The following is a 22,082-nucleotide window of genomic DNA, read 5'->3' as shown; positions in this document are numbered from 1 at the left end:
ATCTGGGTTTGATCCATCACCGTTCTTTAGCCCACTCTGCCACCCCAGTTCAGACATGGCCATATGCAAATCAGTCTGACCCTGTGCCTCATGGGAACAGTCCAGCCCGAACTGCCAAGCCATGCCTTCCCTGGACCGGAAACAAGCTTCCTAGGACCGGTTTCTGGCATTTCAGCCGTCTTCAGCCAGGCTTGCTTGATTCCAGTGGCAAAGTGAGCAAGGGACTCACGTCTGAGCATACCCTGCCAACTTATGGCGAACAAAGCGGTACAAAAGGGGGTGGTGATGGGCGGAGCATCAGAACCAATCAAACACTCACACCCAGTCAACAGATCTGGGTTTGATCCATCACCGTTCTTTAGCCCACTCTGCCACCCCAGTTCAGACATGGCCATATGCAAATCAGTCTGACCCTGTGCCTCATGGGAACAGTCCAGCCCGAACTGCCAAGCCATGCCTTCCCTGGACCGGAAACAAGCTTCCTAGGACCGGTTTCTGGCATTTCAGCCGTCTTCAGCCAGGCTTGCTTGATTCCAGTGGCAAAGTGAGCAAGGGACTCACGTCTGAGCATACCCTGCCAACTTATGGCGAACAAAGCGGTACAAAAGGGGGTGGTGATGGGCGGAGCATCAGAACCAATCAAACACTCACACCCAGTCAACAGATCTGGGTTTGATCCATCACCGTTCTTTAGCCCACTCTGCCACCCCAGTTCAGACATGGCCATATGCAAATCAGTCTGACCCTGTGCCTCATGGGAACAGTCCAGCCCGAACTGCCAAGCCATGCCTTCCCTGGACCGGAAACAAGCTTCCTAGGACCGGTTTCTGGCATTTCAGCCGTCTTCAGCCAGGCTTGCTTGATTCCAGTGGCAAAGTGAGCAAGGGACTCACGTCTGAGCATACCCTGCCAACTTATGGCGAACAAAGCGGTACAAAAGGGGGTGGTGATGGGCGGAGCATCAGAACCAATCAAACACTCACACCCAGTCAACAGATCTGGGTTTGATCCATCACCGTTCTTTAGCCCACTCTGCCACCCCAGTTCAGACATGGCCATATGCAAATCAGTCTGACCCTGTGCCTCATGGGAACAGTCCAGCCCGAACTGCCAAGCCATGCCTTCCCTGGACCGGAAACAAGCTTCCTAGGACCGGTTTCTGGCATTTCAGCCGTCTTCAGCCAGGCTTGCTTGATTCCAGTGGCAAAGTGAGCAAGGGACTCACGTCTGAGCATACCCTGCCAACTTATGGCGAACAAAGCGGTACAAAAGGGGGTGGTGATGGGCGGAGCATCAGAACCAATCAAACACTCACACCCATTCAACAGATCTGGGTTTGATCCATCACCGTTCTTTAGCCCACTCTGCCACCCCAGTTCAGACATGGCCATATGCAAATCAGTCTGACCCTGTGCCTCATGGGAACAGTCCAGCCCGAACTGCCAAGCCATGCCTTCCCTGGACCGGAAACAAGCTTCCTAGGACCGGTTTCTGGCATTTCAGCCGTCTTCAGCCAGGCTTGCTTGATTCCAGTGGCAAAGTGAGCAAGGGACTCACGTCTGAGCATACCCTGCCAACTTATGGCGAACAAAGCGGTACAAAAGGGGGTGGTGATGGGCGGAGCATCAGAACCAATCAAACACTCACACCCAGTCAACAGATCTGGGTTTGATCCATCACCGTTCTTTAGCCCACTCTGCCACCCCAGTTCAGACATGGCCATATGCAAATCAGTCTGACCCTGTGCCTCATGGGAACAGTCCAGCCCGAACTGCCAAGCCATGCCTTCCCTGGACCGGAAACAAGCTTCCTAGGACCGGTTTCTGGCATTTCAGCCGTCTTCAGCCAGGCTTGCTTGATTCCAGTGGCAAAGTGAGCAAGGGACTCACGTCTGAGCATACCCTGCCAACTTATGGCGAACAAAGCGGTACAAAAGGGGGTGGTGATGGGCGGAGCATCAGAACCAATCAAACACTCACACCCAGTCAACAGATCTGGGTTTGATCCATCACCGTTCTTTAGCCCACTCTGCCACCCCAGTTCAGACATGGCCATATGCAAATCAGTCTGACCCTGTGCCTCATGGGAACAGTCCAGCCCGAACTGCCAAGCCATGCCTTCCCTGGACCGGAAACAAGCTTCCTAGGAGTTGCGTGCGTGGTCCGTCGGTTCAGGTGCGGTGCCTAGTGCCGGGGGCCACCAGGAGTCGTCCCATGCGGAGGGTGATGGTCCCAGGATGAGGACTTCTGTCTTGTCCGTGTTCAGTTTCAGGCGGCTGATGTTCATCCATTCAGTGACGTCTGTCATCCCTTCGTGCAGGCTGGCTTTGGCGGTGTCGGGGTCTCTGGTGAGGGAGAGAATTAGCTGGGTGTCATCGGCGTAGGAAATGATGTTGAGGTTGTGTTGGCGTGCGATGGCAGCGAGGGGTTTCATGTAGATGTTGAAGAGAGTGGGGCTGAGCGACGATCCTTGCGGGACGCCGCAGATGACTTCGGTGGCCTCGGAGCGGAACGGAGGGAGGCGTACTCTCTGTGTTCTGCCGGAGAGGTATGAGATGATCCATTCCAGAGCCTTCCCTTGGATGCCGGTGTCGTTGAGGCGTTGGACTAGTGTGCGGTGGCAGACAGTGTCAAATGCTGCGGAGAGGTCTAGGAGGATGAGTGCCGCTGTTTCGCCGTTGTCGAGCAGGGCTCGGATATCGTCGGTGGCTGCGATGAGGGCGGTCTCGGTGCTGTGGTTGGCTCTGAATCCGGACTGTGATGGGTCGAGGGATCCGTTCGTCTCGAGGAAGGCTGCCAGTTGCTTGTTGACGACCTTCTCGATGACTTTGGCGGGGAAAGGAAGGAGCGAGATGGGGCGGAAGTTCTTGAGGTCGGTCGGGTCCGCTGTTGGTTTCTTCAGCAGAGCGCTGAGTTCGGCGTGCTTCCAGCTCTCCGGGAAAGTTGCTGTGTTGAAGGAGGTGTTGATGATGTCTCGGAGGTGGGGTGCGATGGTAGAGGCTGCCTTGTTGAAAACATGATGGGGGCACGGGTCGGTCGGAGATCCGAAGTGGATGGTGTTCATCATGCGTGACGTGTCTTCGGGGGTCACCTCGGTCCATGTCTGGAGGGTGGCGGCGGGGTGCGAAGGTACGACCGATGGGTGCGGGGGTGAAATGTCGAAGCTGTTGTGGATGTTGGCGATCTTGCGGTGGAAGTACGAGGCGAGGGAGTCGCAGAGGTCCTGTGAGGGAGTGATGTCGTTGTTGCCGGTGCTGGGGTTGGAGAACTCCTTGACGATGTTGAAGAGCTCCTTGCTGTCATGGGCGTTCTTGTCCAGTCGTTCCCGCAGAGATTTCTTCTTGGTGGTGCGGATGAGCTGGTGATGTCTGCGAGTGGCGAGTTTCAGTGCTGTTCTGTTGTCGGCGGTCTTGTTGAGGAGCCAGGCCTTCTCGAGGGTGCGGCAGGCCTTCTTGGAGTCCTTAAGTTCGTCGGTGAACCAGGGGGCCTTCTTGCTTCTGGGCCTGGTGAGGGGGTTCTTCAGTGGCGCGAGGTCGTCGGCACAGGAGGTCAGCCACTGCGTGAGGTCGAGGGCAGCTGTGTTAGGGTCCGTGGTCCTGACAGGTGGGCTCTGGCTGAGGGAGGTGGCGAGCTGGTCGGCGGTGATCTTGCTCCAGTTTCTGTGGGGAGCCTGCTTCGGGTGATGGTGGACCGTGTTCTTTCTGAAGCTGAAATGGACGCAGCTGTGGTCGGTCCAGTGAAGTCCGGTCGAGTGGCTGAAGGTGACGTGCTTGCTGGACGAGAAGAGTGGGTCGAGCGTGTGGCCGGCGAAGTGGGTGGGGGTGTTGACCAGTTGCTGAAGTCCGAGGTTGGCGAGGTTATCCAGCAGGGCGGTGGTGTTGCGGTCATTGTTGCTCTCCAGGTGGAAGTTGAGGTCCCCGAGGAGGATGTAGTCGGCGGAGGGGAGGGCGTGAGGGCTGATGAAGTCGGCGATGTCTTCGCAAAACTGTGCGCGTGGTCCCGGGGGTCTGTAGATGAGGGTGCCTCTGAGGGTAGTCTTGGGGTCGGTGTGGATCTGGAAGTGCAGGTATTCGGCGGCGTTGAATACGTCGATGGAGTCAGTCGAGATGCGAATGGTGCTCTTGTGTACGATGGCGATGCCTCCTCCGGTCTGGTTGACGCGATCCTTCCTGATGATCTTGTAGCCGTCCGGGATGGCAATGGCGATGTCGGGGGCTGAAGAGTCGTTCATCCAGGTTTCCGTGAGGAAGGCGACGTCTGGAGATGCAGTGTCGAGGAGGTTCCAGAGTTCCACGGCGTGTCTGTGGACGGAGCGGGTGTTGAGCAGGATGCACTTGAGGTGGTTGCTGTTGTCCGTCTTGGTGGGCGTGGTGCTTGTTTGGAGGCAAGAGAAGTTGCAGGATCGGCAGGCGAAGGGTCCATGGGTGCGTCGCGGGGACGCTCGGTAGCAACCGGGGGCTCGGGCGGTTTTGAGTGCGATGAGCGTAGCGAAGTCGTAGGTCCTGCGGGGGGGCTGGCGGGCGCGGGGACCAGGGGGTCTGGCGCTGGGCGCGGTCCAGGCGCGGACGGGCGCAGACGGGCTTACCTTTGGCGCACCTTCGGCGCTCAGTCGGCGCTCCCGCTGCGCGCGTCCGCTGCGCGGTCGCTGAGGGGGCGTCATAAATAAGGAGCCGGGAGGGAGGGTCAGCGGGAGGGGGGTGGCCAATGGGCAGGGAGGGGGGGCGGGACTGAAGGAGGAGGCTGGAGTGGGAGTGTGCGCCTGGGGCAGCGGCGCCGAGAAATCGGCGGGAAGCGACGGAGCCCAAGGAGTGACCAGGTAAGTGGCGGTGGTCAGCGGGCGTGAGGAGTGAAGGTAGCGGCGTGGGTGGCGACCAGGAAGCAGCAGGCGGTACCTGGGAGGCGGCGGAGGCGAGATGCAGGCAGCGGCGTCAGGTAGGTGGTGAGGAGCGGCAAACAGGCGTCAGGCAGCGGAGGCAGGTAGGTAGGTAGCAGCAGTGGGAGGGAGCGTCCGTCTGTGCAGGCACAGGGGGTCGCACTGACCAGCCCGCGGGGTCCCCTTAAATAAGGAGCCGGGAGGGAGGGTCAGCGGGAGGCGGGAGCGGGGTGGCCAATGGGCAGGGAGGGGGGGCGGGACTGAAGGAGGAGGCGGGAGTGGGAGTGTGCGCCTGGGGCAGCGGCGCCGAGAAAACGGCGGGAAAATCGGCGGGAAGCGACGGAGCCCAAGGAGTGACCAGGTAAGTGGCGGTGGTCAGCGGGCGTGAGGAGTGAAGGTAGCGGCGTGGGTGGCGACCAGGAAGCAGCAGGCGGTACCTGGGAGGCGGCGGAGGCGAGATGCAGGCAGCGGCGTCAGGTAGGTGGTGAGGAGCGGCAAACAGGCGTCAGGCAGCGGAGGCAGGTAGGTAGGTAGCAGCAGTGGGAGGGAGCGTCCGTCTGTACAGGCACAGGGGGTCGCACTGACCAGCCCGCGGGGTCCCCTTAAATAAGGAGCCGGGAGGGAGGGTCAGCGGGAGGCGGGAGCGGGGTGGCCAATGGGCAGGGAGGGGGGGCGGGACTGAAGGAGGAGGCGGGAGTGGGAGTGTGCGCCTGGGGCAGCGGCGCCGAGAAAACGGCGGGAAAATCGGCGGGAAGCGACGGAGCCCAAGGAGTGACCAGGTAAGTGGCGGTGGTCAGCGGGCGTGAGGAGTGAAGGTAGCGGCGTGGGTGGCGACCAGGAAGCAGCAGGCGGTACCTGGGAGGCGGCGGAGGCGAGATGCAGGCAGCGGCGTCAGGTAGGTGGTGAGGAGCGGCAAACAGGCGTCAGGCAGCGGAGGCAGGTAGGTAGGTAGCAGCAGTGGGAGGGAGCGTCCGTCTGTGCAGGCACAGGGGGTCGCTGGATGAGAAGTAGGGATGATGGATAAGAAGTAGGAAGGAGTAGTAGAGATGACGGATGAGAACTTGGGATGATAGAAGAGAAGTTGGGATGGTGGAAGAGAAGTTGGGATGCTGGAATAGAAGTTGGGATGCTGGAAGAGAAATGTTGATGATTGATGAGAAGTAAGGATGAGAAACCAGGATGAGGGATGAGAAATAGGGATGATGGATGAGAGGTAAGGATGATGGCTGACAAATAGGAATGAGGAGTGAGGAATGAGGATGTCCTAAAATGGATGCTGTACGCATGAGTGGCAACCACGTTCTATAATGCAGTAGAAGTCATCAAAACACTATGATCGTCAAAATCACTTAGAATACATCAGGAAGCATTTCCATGATTTCCTAGACTGTCTCACCCTTCGCATAATGGAGATTAACATTATGTAAATAAATCCAGTGTCATTCACAATGAACAGTCAAGCCAAACTGCTGAGTTTTGCCCTCTGTACCTAAAACACAAGGGAACCCCAGGCATGTTTTGATCTAATTGGACTGCATGATTGAAGTATAGCTTCTGTTTTTTGGCACTCTGAGCAAGGGGTCCACTTGTGAATATTCCCACCTCACCTAGGACAATTAACCAGAAACCAAAGTAAGTGAAGGGAATGTTCCAAAACCAGAGGGAATACCTTGATCATCATTTTTAGGTTGTCTTTATCATTACAGATAACGATAACAAATCACTCCAACCCTTCCCCCGATATAAGCAAATTAAGCTAAACGGTTTGGGCCTCACCTAAGGGAGAATTCTATTTCAGCATTTGTATAGTGGTTCAAACCCTGATGAATTCCTGAAGTGTTTTTGGATGGTCAGGTAAGAGGGTACCATGTTTGTTATGCACGATTGTGCTTATACTGATGTGTATTTGGTGTAGTAATTAAAGTTCAGAGGAGTGTTTACATTGTGCCACAGTGAACCTGTGGCTTCCTTTTAATGTGAAGTGAAGCAGAGAACTGTAGGATAGATAGTAAAGATGCATACCATCTTTTAGGTGGTGATCTCAATTCTATATGCTAGAACTAGTGTTCCTACTTAACTTACACTAACAAGCACTACTGAATAATTATCTCCTGAGCTTGATTTCTTACTTTTTTGACTGTCTAAAAAGGAGTATCCATTGACCGTGTGAAGTATGTAACCGTACCTTTTTTGCTTCCCAATATTAAAAGAAACACTTCATACATGACACATCTCTATTTGGGAAACCGATTTGGTAACAAATCTGTATTACAGTCTGCCTAGAAGAATTAAAACTTGCTCTAGGAGTCGTAAACGAGCAGCTTAAATCTTCGAAGATAGTACTATACAACAGTAGCGGCCGCTACTAAGCACGGGTGGTGGGGTTGAGCGGTGAATAATAATAATAAAAATGTACCTGAATGCCGCTGGGTGCTGCTGCCTCAGCTCCGTCTCCACTGCGCCTACAGGAAGCTTTCAGCCTCCCAGAAGCCCCTGTCTCCAATCACAACTCTGTTTTAAGCAGCGTTGTCTTTGGTCTGAGCCCCGTGGTTCAGCGTTCCGGCATGGGCTTGAGGTTTTGCATGTTCCTCACCAGGCTGTGTAATGCAGCCTGGTGGGGAAGATGCGAAGTGCACATAACTGTTTGACTGGCCCTCTTGAGCCAGTCAAACCGTCATGCGCACTTTATAGTGTGCTTTACATTCTTCCCCTGCACTGGCCAGCCCGGCCCACCAAACCCGCCCCTCTCCCGAGCAGGAAGGAAAACGATAATAACATTAGTTATTATCGTTTTGGTTTTCCTTTTTAGACTGCTCACAGAGCAGTGGGGCGACGCTCCTCCGCCTTAACGGAGGAGCCGCCACTGCCATATAACATCACCATTTAAGTAGTTTTGCTGGTTGTCAGTAAAAAAAGTAACTAGTTTTATTTCAAGGTACTAGGCTGTATGCGCTACAGATTATGGGCAGGGAAGCCAGCTATCAGTAGAAAGCTGGCTTTACAATTTATCCCCACTGAAGCCTCTGATCCAAGCATGCCTGATCCATCTGAAAAAGAAAGTTGAATTTCGAGAAACCTATAGGAAGAACTGTTAGGGCACAGATCAGATACTCTGCAATGTGATTCATGCAAAACTGGCAATGCAACCAAACTAACTCATGTTCAGAAAAAAGCTTGAAAATAGACCTTTTTGAATATAATTCTATCATTACCAATCCTTAAAAGCACCAAACCCATTACCACATTGTACAAAGTGATCATTGCATTGGTTGAGTGATACTATATCTAGGTCTTAAAAATGTCAACCTACTTAAATATTGTATTGATTACCATTATATCTTCATGGTACATGTATATAGGGAGGTACAGATTTACTATTCTTAACACCACACCCGTTTGCCTTGATGATATAGCGGTAGTCAATATTGTGGATGTGATATTGATAGTTTAGCCATGGTATAGTAATCCACTACTGTACTTGCCCAGCATCTCCCTGTAGAAAGCTTTGCTCATACCCACCCATGCAAAGACCAACGCAGATCTGTTGAGTGACTTTTCACCAGCCAGAGTCCAGGACCAGGCCATACCTACTGCCAGACTATCTCGATTCTACTGACCTAGCATCTCAAGCGGAGCCTCTGCGCTTGACAGTTCTGTGAAATGCTTGTGATACACTACACCAGCACTTTACAAAGCACATTGTCAGGAAAAAACATTTCAGAACACAGTTGAATGTACTTCAGGAAAAATTTATTGAGGCGCAAGTGGTGAATATATGAGGGTTTTCAGGATTAGGGCTCTGCCTCATACAACAAGGATAATTCGTGGTCGAATCGGTGCTAGCCACTGGTTGGAGTCGTTTTCAGTTATAGCTTATGGCAGTGGGGAGCCAGGTAAACATACCATTCAGAAATGATTTGAAAGAGACCTGGCACTTTGTAACTTTTCACCCGTATGCAATTTGAAGTCTCACCAAGATTAAGCGCTGTCCTCTGCAATGGATGGCAATAACTGGAAGCCAACAACTATTAATGATTAATGACAAGAGCAGGCAGATTGTATTTGTGACATCAGTATTTTATTTTACTCTCATGGGAATGCACAAAGATCAGCAACTTTTGAGACCTCGTTATTGAGAAGCCTTATGAGTTTAGGGGGCACCCGTGTTTTTTGGTGTCCAGTGTTTCTTTTTTCACGTCGACAATATTTTTTGCAGTAATAATTAATTCTGGAAGGTTGAGTGCGTCTAGTAATTGCTAGCAATGTTTTTTCATGTATTTGGTAAACGGATCGTAAGTGGAAGAAAAATATTTCAAAATAAAGAGCGAAGAAATGTTCTTTCGCCCATCCTATTTCGTGAGCTCATTGGGACAGCACAAAATGACTCTATCGACCTGTTTCCTCATGAACTCAGGAAGTGCCACAGGGCATTTCGAAGATAGTGTTATACAGTTCGAAAGTTCACCTGGCATCAAAAAGACAGTTTGCAGTAAGTATGTATGTGATGGCATAGTTCCACGCCCAGTTACAGGAAGTCTATAAAATCTATGCATTTATCGTCTGTCTACTTGAAATCCTTGGTGCCCTCAAGCTAGAAAACAGTGGGCAATGTATGCAACTTCACCAGTGCAGTGCGAATTGACACTGTCATTTTCACTGACCAGCCTTTGCAAACATGATATTTGCATTGACTCTGATGTGTAAAATTGCTCATTTTGTCCTATTTGTACATTGCAAAAATGTGCAGTACAGTTGCAAAAAGTGTGTTATCTTTTTGATCTATTACTAAATATAGCGTTGTGTTTTTTTTGTTAGCAAGAGGACAACAGAAAGTCAAGGCGCTGAAGGAGTGACTGCTCTCTCAGTCCTCGCAGTGCATAATCTGTGCAGGCGGTGGGCATTGGGGCTGCCTCTGATAGCAGAATTTATCCCACAGCAGGAGCATAAAAGGCAGAAAGGGAGACAGAAAGTCAGGAAACAGACAAATGGAAAAGCAGGGATGAAATAGAAAATGCAGGGGTGCTGGGAGAAAAAGCCTCAAGATGGAGTCAGGACTAGGCAACCTTGTTTTTTGCCAATCCTTGCATTCAGCAGCACTGTCAGCTTGTTCCTAAGAAAAACGTTGATGCTCTGCACTCATTTGTTTGACAAGTTACACTGCTTATGATAATGCCTTTATAACTTAGCATCTTTTTGAGATGGTGTTTTGAACATATTTATCATTAACACGTCAAAATGTCCTGCACACATTTATTACAGTTAGACATTATTGTTCTGTAGTCTGTATTGCTAGTTTCAGAAATACAGACTAGAACGTACTGTCCTTGTTTTGTTTTGTTTACGTCTGCCGCCACCCCATTGGGGATTGGGACCACCCGACAGGCTGTCGGCGGTCCTGCCGTAGGCATTTTGATGCGACGGCCACCATGGCGGTTGTAATGCCTATTTTTTCCATTGTGGTGGTTGGTGCTGGCTGCAGCACCCGCCGCAATGCTAAAAAGGGACAATTTACATATCCCTGCACTACGTGTGGTGCCTGCGAAATGGTGCAGAGATATGTAGGGGATGTATTACAAAACAAGGGTACCCCAATTTTTTAACCTGGGGTATTAGATAATGTAGCAAAAAACAATGGTTCATACAAAGCCAATAGGTCCTAAAAAAGAACTATTATCACAAGAAAATTTTAATCAATTAGCCTCTGGCATAAGGCACTTTGCTCTACAGACATTTTCAAATACATATATTTCAAATAAGTTGCATTCTCCTACTCTGTCCTTCTAGCATATTTAATTTACATAGCTGCTATTTCATTTTACCACTGAGGAAATGAGATTGTTGTTCTACATTGTTGGCTAACATTATTTTCGGGACCACTTCATGATTTTTTATCTTTGCATTGTCCTTTCCTTATAGATACCATATGCTCACAACTCTGTCTGATGAAGATCTCAATCTACTAAGATCGAAAGGCCTTCGACCTCTTGTACAACTAAATCTCCTTTTTTCTTTAAAATTTGTACTAAGGAGTTTTGTTTATCTTGTCAATGCGATGTATGTTTTTAAATATTTCCTTCACTCACCACATCACATTCCTTTTCACTTTTTTGTGAGCACTGGATCTATAGTCCACTTGTTATGAAAATATTTATATTGATAAATAAATGAACCGTTTTTCAACATCTAATGGTGTCCCTTCCTACATTTATCAAGCAAAGTGGGATATGAAGGGGGCACCATAGGGTCCTGTGTCTGGGAGCCAGGGATAAGGGGGGCTCGCTAAGGGCCCCCAAAGTCCCTTTCTGCCTGCCTTTTAGGCAGGCGGATACGGACATCAGGATCCCTACGGCGGTGCCTGGTAGGCACCGCCACCATTGTAGGGACTACGAGCCCCTCTGCCGCACCCGTGGGCTCAAGGAGCCCGTCGGATGCATGGCGGTTGGTCTTTACGACTGCCACACATCTGCCCACCGTTAAAATATGGCGGGTGGTAAAGTTAGTTACGATGGGGGGGGAGACCGCCACCGACAGCCTGTTGGTGGCGGTCTCCCCACCATCATAATCGGGCCCTTAGTTTTAAATCAGCTTTTACAATGAGTCTTTTTAGATCATTGCGGACCACTTCATACGGATGGTACCTACAAATGTATCTTAGTGGCAGTTGATTTTTGGTTCTCGATTTCTATGGGTGTGGCCACAGTAATAGGCTGCGCTCGAACTACTACTAAAGAGTTTTAAGTCTTTATCGGTACATATGCAGTGGCAACATTCCACTCTGGCCATTGTCCGGCTTTCGCCTCTAAGACCTACTGGAACACTATGGGCACACTGAGTGTTGCTGTTCATTTTTTCCACCCTCTATCATCCTGAGGGAAATTTGATAGTGGAACAGAAAAACTGTGGCTTAAAGCAGTCCGTAACAGCCAGAGTAACAGGTTCAGGTTGTAGTTGGATTCTTCACCCGTATGGTGTAAAGAGAGCTTTGAATAACCTGTCTAAGCAAATGTTGTGTGGTCGTACTCCATATGAAGTTTTGTTCGGGGTTCCAATGTTTGTACCAGATCTTTATAACTCTGGCGCAGTGGCAAAGGATGCGTCCTTTGACATCAATGAATGTTTCACTGTCTTACCAGAATTACCAAACTTCCAAGATGAACTCTCAAATTTAATTTCTAAACAATCTGCCACTGACAAAGTGAAGGTGCAATTAGCAGTTTCTGTCTGGATTCTTAAAGTTGGGGATCTAGTCCGAGAGAAGATTATAGATAAAAAAGAGTTTGGTCTGTTCTTTCATGCGCTGGTGCCTGGTCTTGCCATCCAAGGTACTTGAACTATGATTTTGCCACTGCTTGTTGGTTGTAAACAAAACTACTAGTTATGATTGATTTGATCAAGTTACACCATGTGGCCAGTTCTCAATAGTAAGCCAGAAGGGTCTCTGGATAGTTCCTTGACACCTCTCCCTACCTTACAGGAAGTTCCTCTACATGCAATCGGTAGTCCTAATCTTGTTTTTTTTCTGTGAATTCAAGAATTTTGCGAATTCACAGCAATCTTTTTTTAAATGCTTTTTGGCCTTGCGGGGTCCCTCTCGGACCCCAGAACCAACTGTAGGGGCCACCCTGCCCCCTTTTCTTTTTTTTTTTAATGGCTGTATCCGAGTCCCAAGATGGCTGCCCACCCTTCCTGGTTGAAGGGTTGGCAACCAATCAAAGCTCTGCATTTCCATGTGCGAGCTCGTTATTTATCACAAAGTAGTTGCGGCCATAGATATCACTAACTGGATTTGCTTACATTTTTCAACTACTGAACAGCTGAACACCTGATAACAAAAAGCACAATCTGCGGACCAAAAGCCAGCCTTCTGCCAAATTTGATGTAGTTCCGTTGAGCAGTTCAGGTTTTAGGCGTGTTCCAAGGTCCTATGGGAATTAACATGGGAAAACATACTTTTTTTAACCCTTTTTCTCTGGCCCGCTTGTCACCGGCACACTTTTTTGGGAACATTTTGTAAAGATTCGTAAAACAGCGCCAAAGTTCTAGGCAAGTCAAAAAATGCTTTTCCTATGGAAACATGGTCCCAACTATAACCACCTACTGCCCACTGCCAGTAAGTGATATAGTGTTATATATATGCACTCATACTTAAGGTAATTCATAAGCCTAGGTTTACCTGAGGCCAACAGACACCACGTCATGTTCCATCGTTTTGCATCACACAGTTTGGGAAATGAAATTAGGGGCATACATAGATCATGGTCCATAACCCTTCCCGCAGTATCTATTGCTTAATGGAGTCATCCCAAGAGTTTAAAGCTAATTTTATAAAAATCCAAAATTAAACCCACAAATCTAAAATATTGGTCATATTCCATATTCTGTATAACAACGAATTCCAGAAGTGAAAATTGGGCCTACACACCTCATCGTCCCAAACCCTCCCTTACTCACACTGATTCATTATGTAATTTACAACCTCCAAAATGGACGCCATCTTAGAACGTACCACCATGTTCGCTCTTAAAATAGAAAAGTTCATGTTCAAAATTAGAATTAGCCTCTTGGCCAACATCTCCTTCTTACTCTAATCAAACTGCATCGGTCACCATTTTGTAGTATGCAAATTCCAATGTCAAATGGTCCCAATTAACATATAACTCTGTATCTGGCATTAAAACATTCACATCAAATAAAGAAAATACCCCTATACATTCCTACACCAAAATCAGTATAAAAAAATCCAAATTCAATTTCAAGTATTCATTATCTCACTTTTTCATTATCCCCTACTAGTCCATCAATCATATCATCCTAAAATAGTCAATCGTTTTTACCACGGTGGTCACCATTTTATAGTATAATCATTACAGAGACATGTGGTCCCAGTCAACATAAACATTAATTTCTCGTGCAATCACGCCCACCTCAAATAAAGTGAATACCCTAAATATATTTCCAACCCTTCACAGCATGTATTCCAGAAAGTACCCCTCTAAAGTCAAGTAACATTATCAAATCTTCCACGGTAAGTAATGCCGCATTCCTATAGAAAGTAGTGTACTTCACATTTCATGGGATGCAAAAGATAATTTCCAACCAAAGAGGTGGAGAGCAGGAGCTGCTTTTGAGACAAAGTGAAGCTAAATGGATTAGTAGGTTTCAAGATGTTCAGAGAGGATTAAATGTTGGAAATGTTACACTACTTTCTTTAGGAATGTGAATTAGTCTGCATTTTAGTGTTTGACATGTTGTTCTTTTATTTTGTTTAACTTGTGTTGGGAGCGAGGTTGGTGCATCAGGTATTTCTGTCAAAAGGAGTTTGTGATCTAACTAGCTCTGGGGTAGAATCACTGCTAAATAGAGCCGGTGGTTTCCAGAGCTGGGCACTGGCACTTAATTGTTAGCACCAATGCATAAAACAGTCTACCACATGGAGGTGCTGTCTGCCTCAGTTAGGTATGAGCACAACAACAGCTGTTTTTTAATTCAATTTACATTAACAATTACTAATACCTGCCACCCAAGCCATTCTTATAGCTTTGGGGGCCTTGAACAGTCTCAATTGTCATGCTTGTAAGAGTGCGACGGATAGTAGTTGTGTTGGTGCTGTCATTGGCAGCGCTGGCAGGGGCAAAGGATGCAGCAAGCTGCAGTGTCCTCCTGATAAGGGCCCTGGCACTTATTTATTATTATTATATTGATTTTTTTACAAATCAAGCACTGTAGATTCATATTTTTAATGCTGTGGTAGTACACTAAACCAAACGTGTGATTTATTGAGCTGGTTGGGCTATTGACCATTTGGTTAAAATATCCCATTATTACTTTCTAAGCCAAAGATTGCAAAATTAAGGTGATTGTGGCGAACTCAAGTAGTGTACTGGTGGGTGCTAAATATCTGCAACAACCAATAAGCTGGGTGGCTTGATAGTAAGTACACTGAGAAGTTATATGTTTTAATTATATATTCAGTCCCTGAGTTTGAGATGAAAGCAACAGCTTCCCCCCTTTTTTGTATTCTCTGGATGAGCACTTTGAAGTTTGGTTGCATCAACCCATCAAAAACTGTTACTGTGCTATCTGCGGAAAATGTTTGTTAGACAGTCACTGCTGATCAATCAATCAATCATTTGTAGAGCTCGCTACTCACCTGTGAGGGTCTCAAGGCGCTGGGGGGGTGGGAGGCTGCTACTGTTCGAACAACCAGGTCTTGAGAAGTCTCCTGAAGGTCAGCAGGTCCTGGGTCTGTCGCAGGTGGATGGGGAGGGTGTTCCATGTCTTGGCGGCGAAGTGGTAGAAGGATCTGCCGCCGGTGGACGTTTGGTGGATGCATTGGACGGTGGCGAGGGCGAGGTCAGCAGAGCCGAGCTGGTGGTTGGGGGTGTAAAAGGTGAATCACTTGTTGAGGTATGCTGGTCCAGCGTCGTGGAGTGCCTTGTGATCGTGGGTGAGGAGCTTGAAAGTGATCCTCTTGTTGACGGGGAGCCAGTGCAGGTCCCTCAGGTGGGCAGTGATGTGGCTGTGGCGGGGGATGTTGCGGATGAGGCGTGCGGAGGTGTTCTGTATGCGTTGGAATCTCTTCTGGAGTTTGGCCGTGGTTCCTGCGTAGAGGGCGTTGCCGTAGTCCAGCCTGCTGTGACCGTCCTTCTGGTTCCGGTGGGGATCCATCTGTAGATCTTGCGAAGCATGCAGAGGGTGTTAAAGCAGGAGGAGGAGACGGCGTTGTCTTGCTGGGTCATTGATAGAGATGAGTCCAGGATGAACCCCAGGTTGCGTGCATGGTCGGTGGGTTTTGGCGCAGTTCCCAGCGAGGCCGGCCACACGGAGTCGTCCCAGGCGGAGAGGGTGGAGCAGAGGATGAGGACCTCCATCTTGTCCGAGTTCAGTTTCAGGCGACTGCTCTTCGTCCATTTGGCGACAGCCTTCATTCCTTCGTGGAAGTTGATTTTGGCGGTGGCGGGGTCTTTGGTGAGGGAGAGGATCAGCTGGGTGTTGTCGGCATATGAGATGATGTTGAGGTTTTGTGATCGAACGATGTTGGCGAGTGGTGTCATGTAGACGTTGAAGAGGGTTGGGCTGAGGGATGACCCTTAGGGTACGCCGCAGGTGATCTTGGTGGCTTCAGATCAGAATAGAGGCAGGCGGACTCTCTGGGTTCTATCGGTTAGGAAGGAGGTGATCCAGTCCAAGGCCTTGTCGCAGATCCCTGCGATGTCGAGGCGTGTGTGTAGGGTGTAGTGGCAGACTGTGTCAAAGGCGGACGAGAGGTCCAGGAGGATGTGGGACGCGGTTTCGCCGTTGTCCAGCAGGGCCCTGATGTCGTCGGTGGCGGTGATGAGGGCGGTTTCAGTGCTGTGGTTGCTGCGGAATCCGGATTGGGACGAGTCCAGGGTGTTGTTTTCTTCGAGGAATTGGGTCAGTTGTCTGTTGACGATCCCTTCGATGACTTTCGCTGGGAATGGGAGCTGGGAGATGGGACGGAAGTTCTTGGGGTCCTTTGGGTCTGCCTTGGGTTTCTTGAGTAGGGCGTTGATCTCTGCGTGTTTCCAGCTGTCTGGGAAGGTGGCGGTCTCGAATGAGCTGTTGAAGATCTTCCGGAGTTGGGGTGCGCTGATAGAGCTCACTTTGTTGAAGATGTTGTGGGGGCAGGGGTATGATGGTGAGCCGGGGTGGATGGTGTTCGTGGTCTTGATGGTGTCTTCGTTGTTGATGTGTTTCCAGGAGATCAGGCGGACGGTGAGACTGGGGGGCGGTGAGTTCAGGGTGTCGGTGACTGACGTGGGGGTCTGGGTGTTGAAGCTGTCGTCAATGTCTGCGATCTTGCAGTAGAAGAAGGTGGCTAGAGAGTGGCAGAGGTCTTGTGACAGCGGGATGTCGTTGGAGCTGGAGCTGGGGTTGGTGAATTCCTTCACGATGTTGAAGAGCTCTTTGCTGTTGTGTGCGTTGTTGTCGATGCGTTCCTTGAAGGAGGTCCTTTTGGCGGTTTGAATGAGTTGGCGGTGTCTGCAGTTGGCGTTCTTGAGGGCTGCTTGGTTGTCAGGTGTTTGCTTGTGGCGCCATTTCTTCTCGAGTCTTCGGCAGGCCTGCTTGGATGCCTGGCGGTCAGCAGTAAACCAGATGGCCCTTCTGTCGATGCGTCTGTTTAAGGGTTTCTTTATTGGGGCAAGAGTGTTGGCGCAGTCTTCGATCCATTGCCTGAGGTTGCGGGCAGCTGTGTCGGTGTCGGTGTGGTCGGTATGTGGGTCTCGGGCGAGGGTGGTGATTAGCTGGTCTTCGGTGACCTTGTTCCAGCTTCGGTGGGGGATTTTTTGCTGGTGGTTGTGTGCAGTGGTTTTCTCGAAGGAGAAGTGGATGCAGCGGTGGTCAGTCCAATGGAGTTCGGTGGTGTGGCTGAAGGTGACGAGGTTGCTGGTGGAGAAAATGGGGTCGAGCGTGTGTCCGGCGGAGTGGGTGGGTGTTGTGACGAGCTGTTTGAGGCCGAGGTTGGCGAGGTTGTCCAGCAGTGTGATGGAGTTGCTGTCGTCGGTGTTCTCGAGGTGGAAGTTCAGGTCTCCGAGGAGGATGTAGTCTGTGGAGGCCAAGGCATGTGAGCTGATGATGTCGGTGATGGAGTCGCTGAACTGTGGCCGGGGTCTGGGGGGTCTGTAAACAAGCATTCCTTTGAGGGTGGTGTTGGGATCGATGCGGATCTGGAAGTGCAGGTGTTCGGCGGTGCTGAGGGTGTCTTCGGTGCTGGTTGAGATTCTGAGGTTTTCTGTGGACGATGGTGATTCTTCCTCTCGGTCTGATGGTGCGGTCCCAGCGGGTGATCTTGTAGCCATCTGGGATGGCTATGGCAACGTAGGGTGCCGATGAGGTGTTCATCCAGGTCTCCGTCAGGAAAGCCACGTCCGGGGAGGATGAGTCGAGCAGGTCCCATAGTTCGACGACATGCCTGTGGATGGAGCGGGTGTTGAGCAGTATGCATCTGAGGTGGTTGTGGCCTGCCTTGGTGGGGAGGGGCAGAAAGTGCAGGTGTTTGCTGGCTGGTGAAGCTGCAGTTTCGGCAGGTGAAGGGTCCGTGGGTGCGCCTCGGGCGGCCTGGAAGCAGGTGTTGGATTTGCCGGTGTTGAGTGCGTGGAGGATGTTGGTGTCATAGTAGCGTCTGGTGTCGAGGGGCTCACGGGGGCCAGGGGGTCTGGCGCTGGGCGCGGTCCAGGCGCAGATGGGCTTGCCTTTGGCGCGCCGTGTAACGGCCGCCATAAGAAGGGGAGGTGGGAGGGAGGAGCAGCTGGGAGGCGGGGAGCGGGAGCGAGGGGGCGGGGCCGCAGGGGATGCAGCGGCGGGAAAGGGAAGGAAGGCTGGAATGCTGGAGGGGTACATCGAAAAAACGGACAGAAAGCAGAAAACAAAACAAAATGGAAAGCAGCAGCAGCACAGATTACTACACAGCAGAATAACACAGATGAAAATACACCATCAGACAAGTGAAGCTAAAAGGGGCAGAGCGAGCACACAGAGACCTATGGAGGAGGGCCTCGAACTGGCGGCAGCAGCGAGGTCAGGGACACGGGCACATGCAGGTGGAGCTGTGCGGCGTGGGGAGCGACCTGCCTGGGACAGGGTCAAGGGTCGCTCTCCTCACCGCGCAGCGGCCGCCATAAGAAGGGGAGGTGGGAGGGAGGAGCAACTGGGAGGCAGGGAGCGGGAACGAATGGGCGAGCGAGGGGGGCGAGGATGCAGCGGTGGGAGGGAGGGAGGAAGGAAGGCTGGAACGCTGGAGGGGTAAAGCGAAAAAACTGGCAGAAAGCAGAAAACAAAACAAAATGATTACGTCTTGTATCTCCAGAGTGTTTTTCGGCAGAGAGATTGTTGATGAATGCCACTTAGATGAAAACATTGTTAGTTCATGATTTTGGAAGAGTTAGCATGACTGTCTGTCTATGGGTCTTCTGGGGTCTTTGGTCTGATAGGATCAGCCGGAATGTTCACTTTGGGGGTTTATACCAGAGAAGAAATCATAATATGGGTCTGTTTGGGTTGCTCTGGGTCTATATACTCCAAAAGGTGACTCTTGTGTTAGTGGTTTTTGATTGGTCCGGAAAGGTGAGTGGTGCTCATTCTTGAGTGGCTCCCTAGTCAAAGAAATGTTTATTAGTGCCTGTGCTGTGGCGGTTCCACTAAGTGAAGCAGGGTTATCTTAAGATTCAACATAGTGGTGTTATTTTTCTACTGGAAATTAGTGTGCCTATTACCTCAAGTTTGAAATTGCCTTGAAGATATGAACTCTTGGTTGTAGAAAACTCAGAGCATTTCCCTCCAGATATAAGGGTCCCAAAAAAAAATATATAAGGTCTGTGATATTTTTGCAATATTTTGGCTTGTATTTTGTTGACAAATTGGGTTTCTTCCTCTAGATAACAATCTTAAATCTTTTCTTAGAGTTCATGGACGTGATAGTCGCTGGACGGACAATGGTGTGATACATTGCACAGATACTGAAGAGACCTTGTTACGGTCCAGCTATCAGCTTGGTTATTTACCATCTAGTGATTATTTCAATCACCAGATAGCCATGTGTGATTGAGCTCTGAATCCTCAAACGTCTCTGAGTTTGGGGAATAATAGCACTTGCCGACAGGCTGTTAGTGGAATGAGGGAACCAGGCCATTATGCAGGAAAAAGGAGGGGCCTACCACGGTGCAGTGCTCCCCCTGAACCATTTGTGTGGAAACACACTTCAGTCACAGAACAAGAGCATAGCCAGCAGTACTTCAGCCTGGCATCAGGTGGCGGATGCCATTAATGGTCAAATAGCAACCCTCCCATACTCCTGACTCTGTTGCTACACCACAGTAAGAGGTTTGATATAGCAAAGGTGTCATTAGGATGAAGCCAATAGGGTAATATTATAGAAGACATTTACAACTGCTGAGATGCTTAAAGAAGGCAGTGAATAAAATGTATATAGGTTAATACATTACTTTTTCAAGTGTTTAGTGACCTGGCTTTACATCAGAAAAGATTATGGGCACATGTTAAAAGATAGAAAAAAAACGAATACTGCTACCCAATTAAAACGAGCATTAATAGCCGTGAGTATTGATCACACAATATATTATCAGGTACAAGAACTCCACTAATTTTCCTTATGGGACCGGGATAGTGTCTGCTTGAAAAATCTCATTAGCCCTTCCTAAAACTTGACACCTTTAAATGATAGGGAACATAACTCTACTGATGGCTTAACAACAGCCAGGCGTGTTTCCGATAAGGGCATCCTTACCCAGTCTTAATTAAAAGTATTGGTAAATTATACCAGGAAGGGCCAGGCTTCTCTTCCTAATTCTCTTAAGAAGATTTTGGAGTAGCATGATCTAGCAATGTTATGCCATGGAGCATGTAATTCGCTGAATATACGAGCCACAGCATTATCTACCGGACAACATGATAGCTGTTGCTAACAATTGTCTAACAGTTGTCGAATTCTTTATACGTTCCTTAAACTGATGCCTGTTTTTCATTTTTGTATTCAAGGTGTGTAGAAGTTATTGCGAAGGAGGGACACAACCTGAAGGAGCTGTATTTAGTGTCGTGTAACATCACGGACTACGGTATGTACTTTTGCCTCTTCCCTTGTTATGATATAGACCCTTGTCGACTTTGACTCCTCGCCTGTCAGTCTGGAGCCTCCTCTTCTCGGCCTGGAGCACCACGTGACAAGCATCTTTTCTTTACTGCCAGCTCGCGTGCATGTTTGCACTGAGGACCATTTCTTTGTGTAGCTTTCTGTCCTGGAAAGGACATGTTTGTGGGTGTTTGGTGCCAGCTCAGCATGGCCTGGTCTGAAGTATATATAGATGGAATCTTACCAATCACATCTGCACAAAGAGATTACCATTGCATTCAGCGTCCTGTTTGATAACTAGCATTCCAAGGCATGGAAATGAAAGAAACACTCATTGTATGTTTGGAAGGGCAGTCTTTGGTGTTCAGCTGTATTATAAAGTGTTTGAGCAAGCCTATAGAATGTAAGCAAAACTCAAGAACTGAGAACCTCACTGCCGAAAACAACTGAAACAACTGCACACCGACGTTGTTAATGATTTAATGATTTTAAATGTGTATTTTTCTGGTGTAAGTGTACATACAAGCAGACTTTGTGCTATAGTTCAAGGGCTAAGTGCTGCTCCAAATGCAGGTATGTCGGGCAGATTTTAATGTCTGCAGGATTCATTGCCATGGTTTCCTTGCTTAATTGATCTTTGAGCAATTTGAAGTGAGATTAGAGTACTTGATGGAGTACTTAATGCCTTGGCACGCGCACACACACAGCACGCTTTACTTCAGTAGAATGTGGCTGGTGTGTGTTTCATGGGATGCACCGCCCGTGTCAAAAAGGAACTTAATCTTGTACGCCACGCCGCTGTTACGTGCCAAAGTGAGCCCCCTACCCCCGAAAGCATTTCTTAGCCCCCCCAAATATGGCTCTAGTTGCGCCTCTTACTAGATGCAACGTGCAGAAAATAACGCCTGCATACTAGCTTAACACGTTGTATTAAGGCCTTATTGGTTCACGCTAAAGAAGGTACAGGCAATGTTAAGTCACACCAACACGATGAAAGCATTTGCTAATTCAGTACATGTAATGTAGAACCCCGAAATAAAATTATAATATTATGTATTTTTGTAGCAAACAGTAAAAACGTAAATATTACTTTGGCTAATGTATTTAGTACCCAAATGTTTTTGGGGATTTTGCCCACATGCAACAAACCAGCAGCCCCTTTTCGAGCGAAAGGTACCGGACTCTTAGATCTGCCCTAGCTGAAGATGAAGTATTGTCTCTGAGCCACCATCATGGGCACCTTTACAGGCGCTGTTTGATGTGGGGGACTTGGGGGGGCAGCGGACCGCAGGGAAGTCTGCCCCGGGGGTGTTTGGGGAAGCGGGGTTTGGGCTGGGTTTGGGCTACAGATGTAGCTCAATGGGGATTTGGGCTGCCTTTGGGCTAGGAAGGCTGCCCTGGGATATAAAACTGGGCATTTTGTGGTGCCAGCCACCATTTTAGTGGCAACACGGTGGCTGGCACGTAGGGAATTTAGAATTTCCCCACCCTCCCGTCCCCATTGTGTCCGTGGTCTAGGAGGGGTTTGGATGGTGCTTGGGGCTTGCTAGGGTTGTGGTTGTTTGTTTAGGGTTGTCGTTTGAAGCAGGTGCTTAGGGCGGTT

At 49.4% G+C, this 22,082-nt stretch overlaps 1 protein-coding gene across 2 annotated transcripts in view; it reads left to right on the top strand.

Moving 5' to 3' along the window:
• FBXL17 (F-box and leucine rich repeat protein 17) overlaps positions 1-22,082 on the top strand; it is a 1,841,864-nt gene that overhangs the window by 1,178,937 nt on the left and 640,845 nt on the right. For both annotated transcript variants that reach the window (XM_085632576.1, XM_085632577.1), the window contains exon 7: positions 20,389-20,465. In XM_085632576.1, coding sequence (XP_085488702.1) covers positions 20,389-20,465 — 77 coding nt within the window. The remainder of the gene's footprint in view (positions 1-20,388; positions 20,466-22,082) is intronic.

Source organism: Triturus cristatus, chromosome 2_1 (assembly GCF_964204655.1).
Source record: "Triturus cristatus chromosome 2_1, aTriCri1.1, whole genome shotgun sequence".
NCBI lineage: Eukaryota > Metazoa > Chordata > Amphibia > Caudata > Salamandridae > Triturus > Triturus cristatus.
Note: the sequence above shows the minus strand (reverse complement) of the source record. Positions and strands in the feature narration are given on the sequence as shown.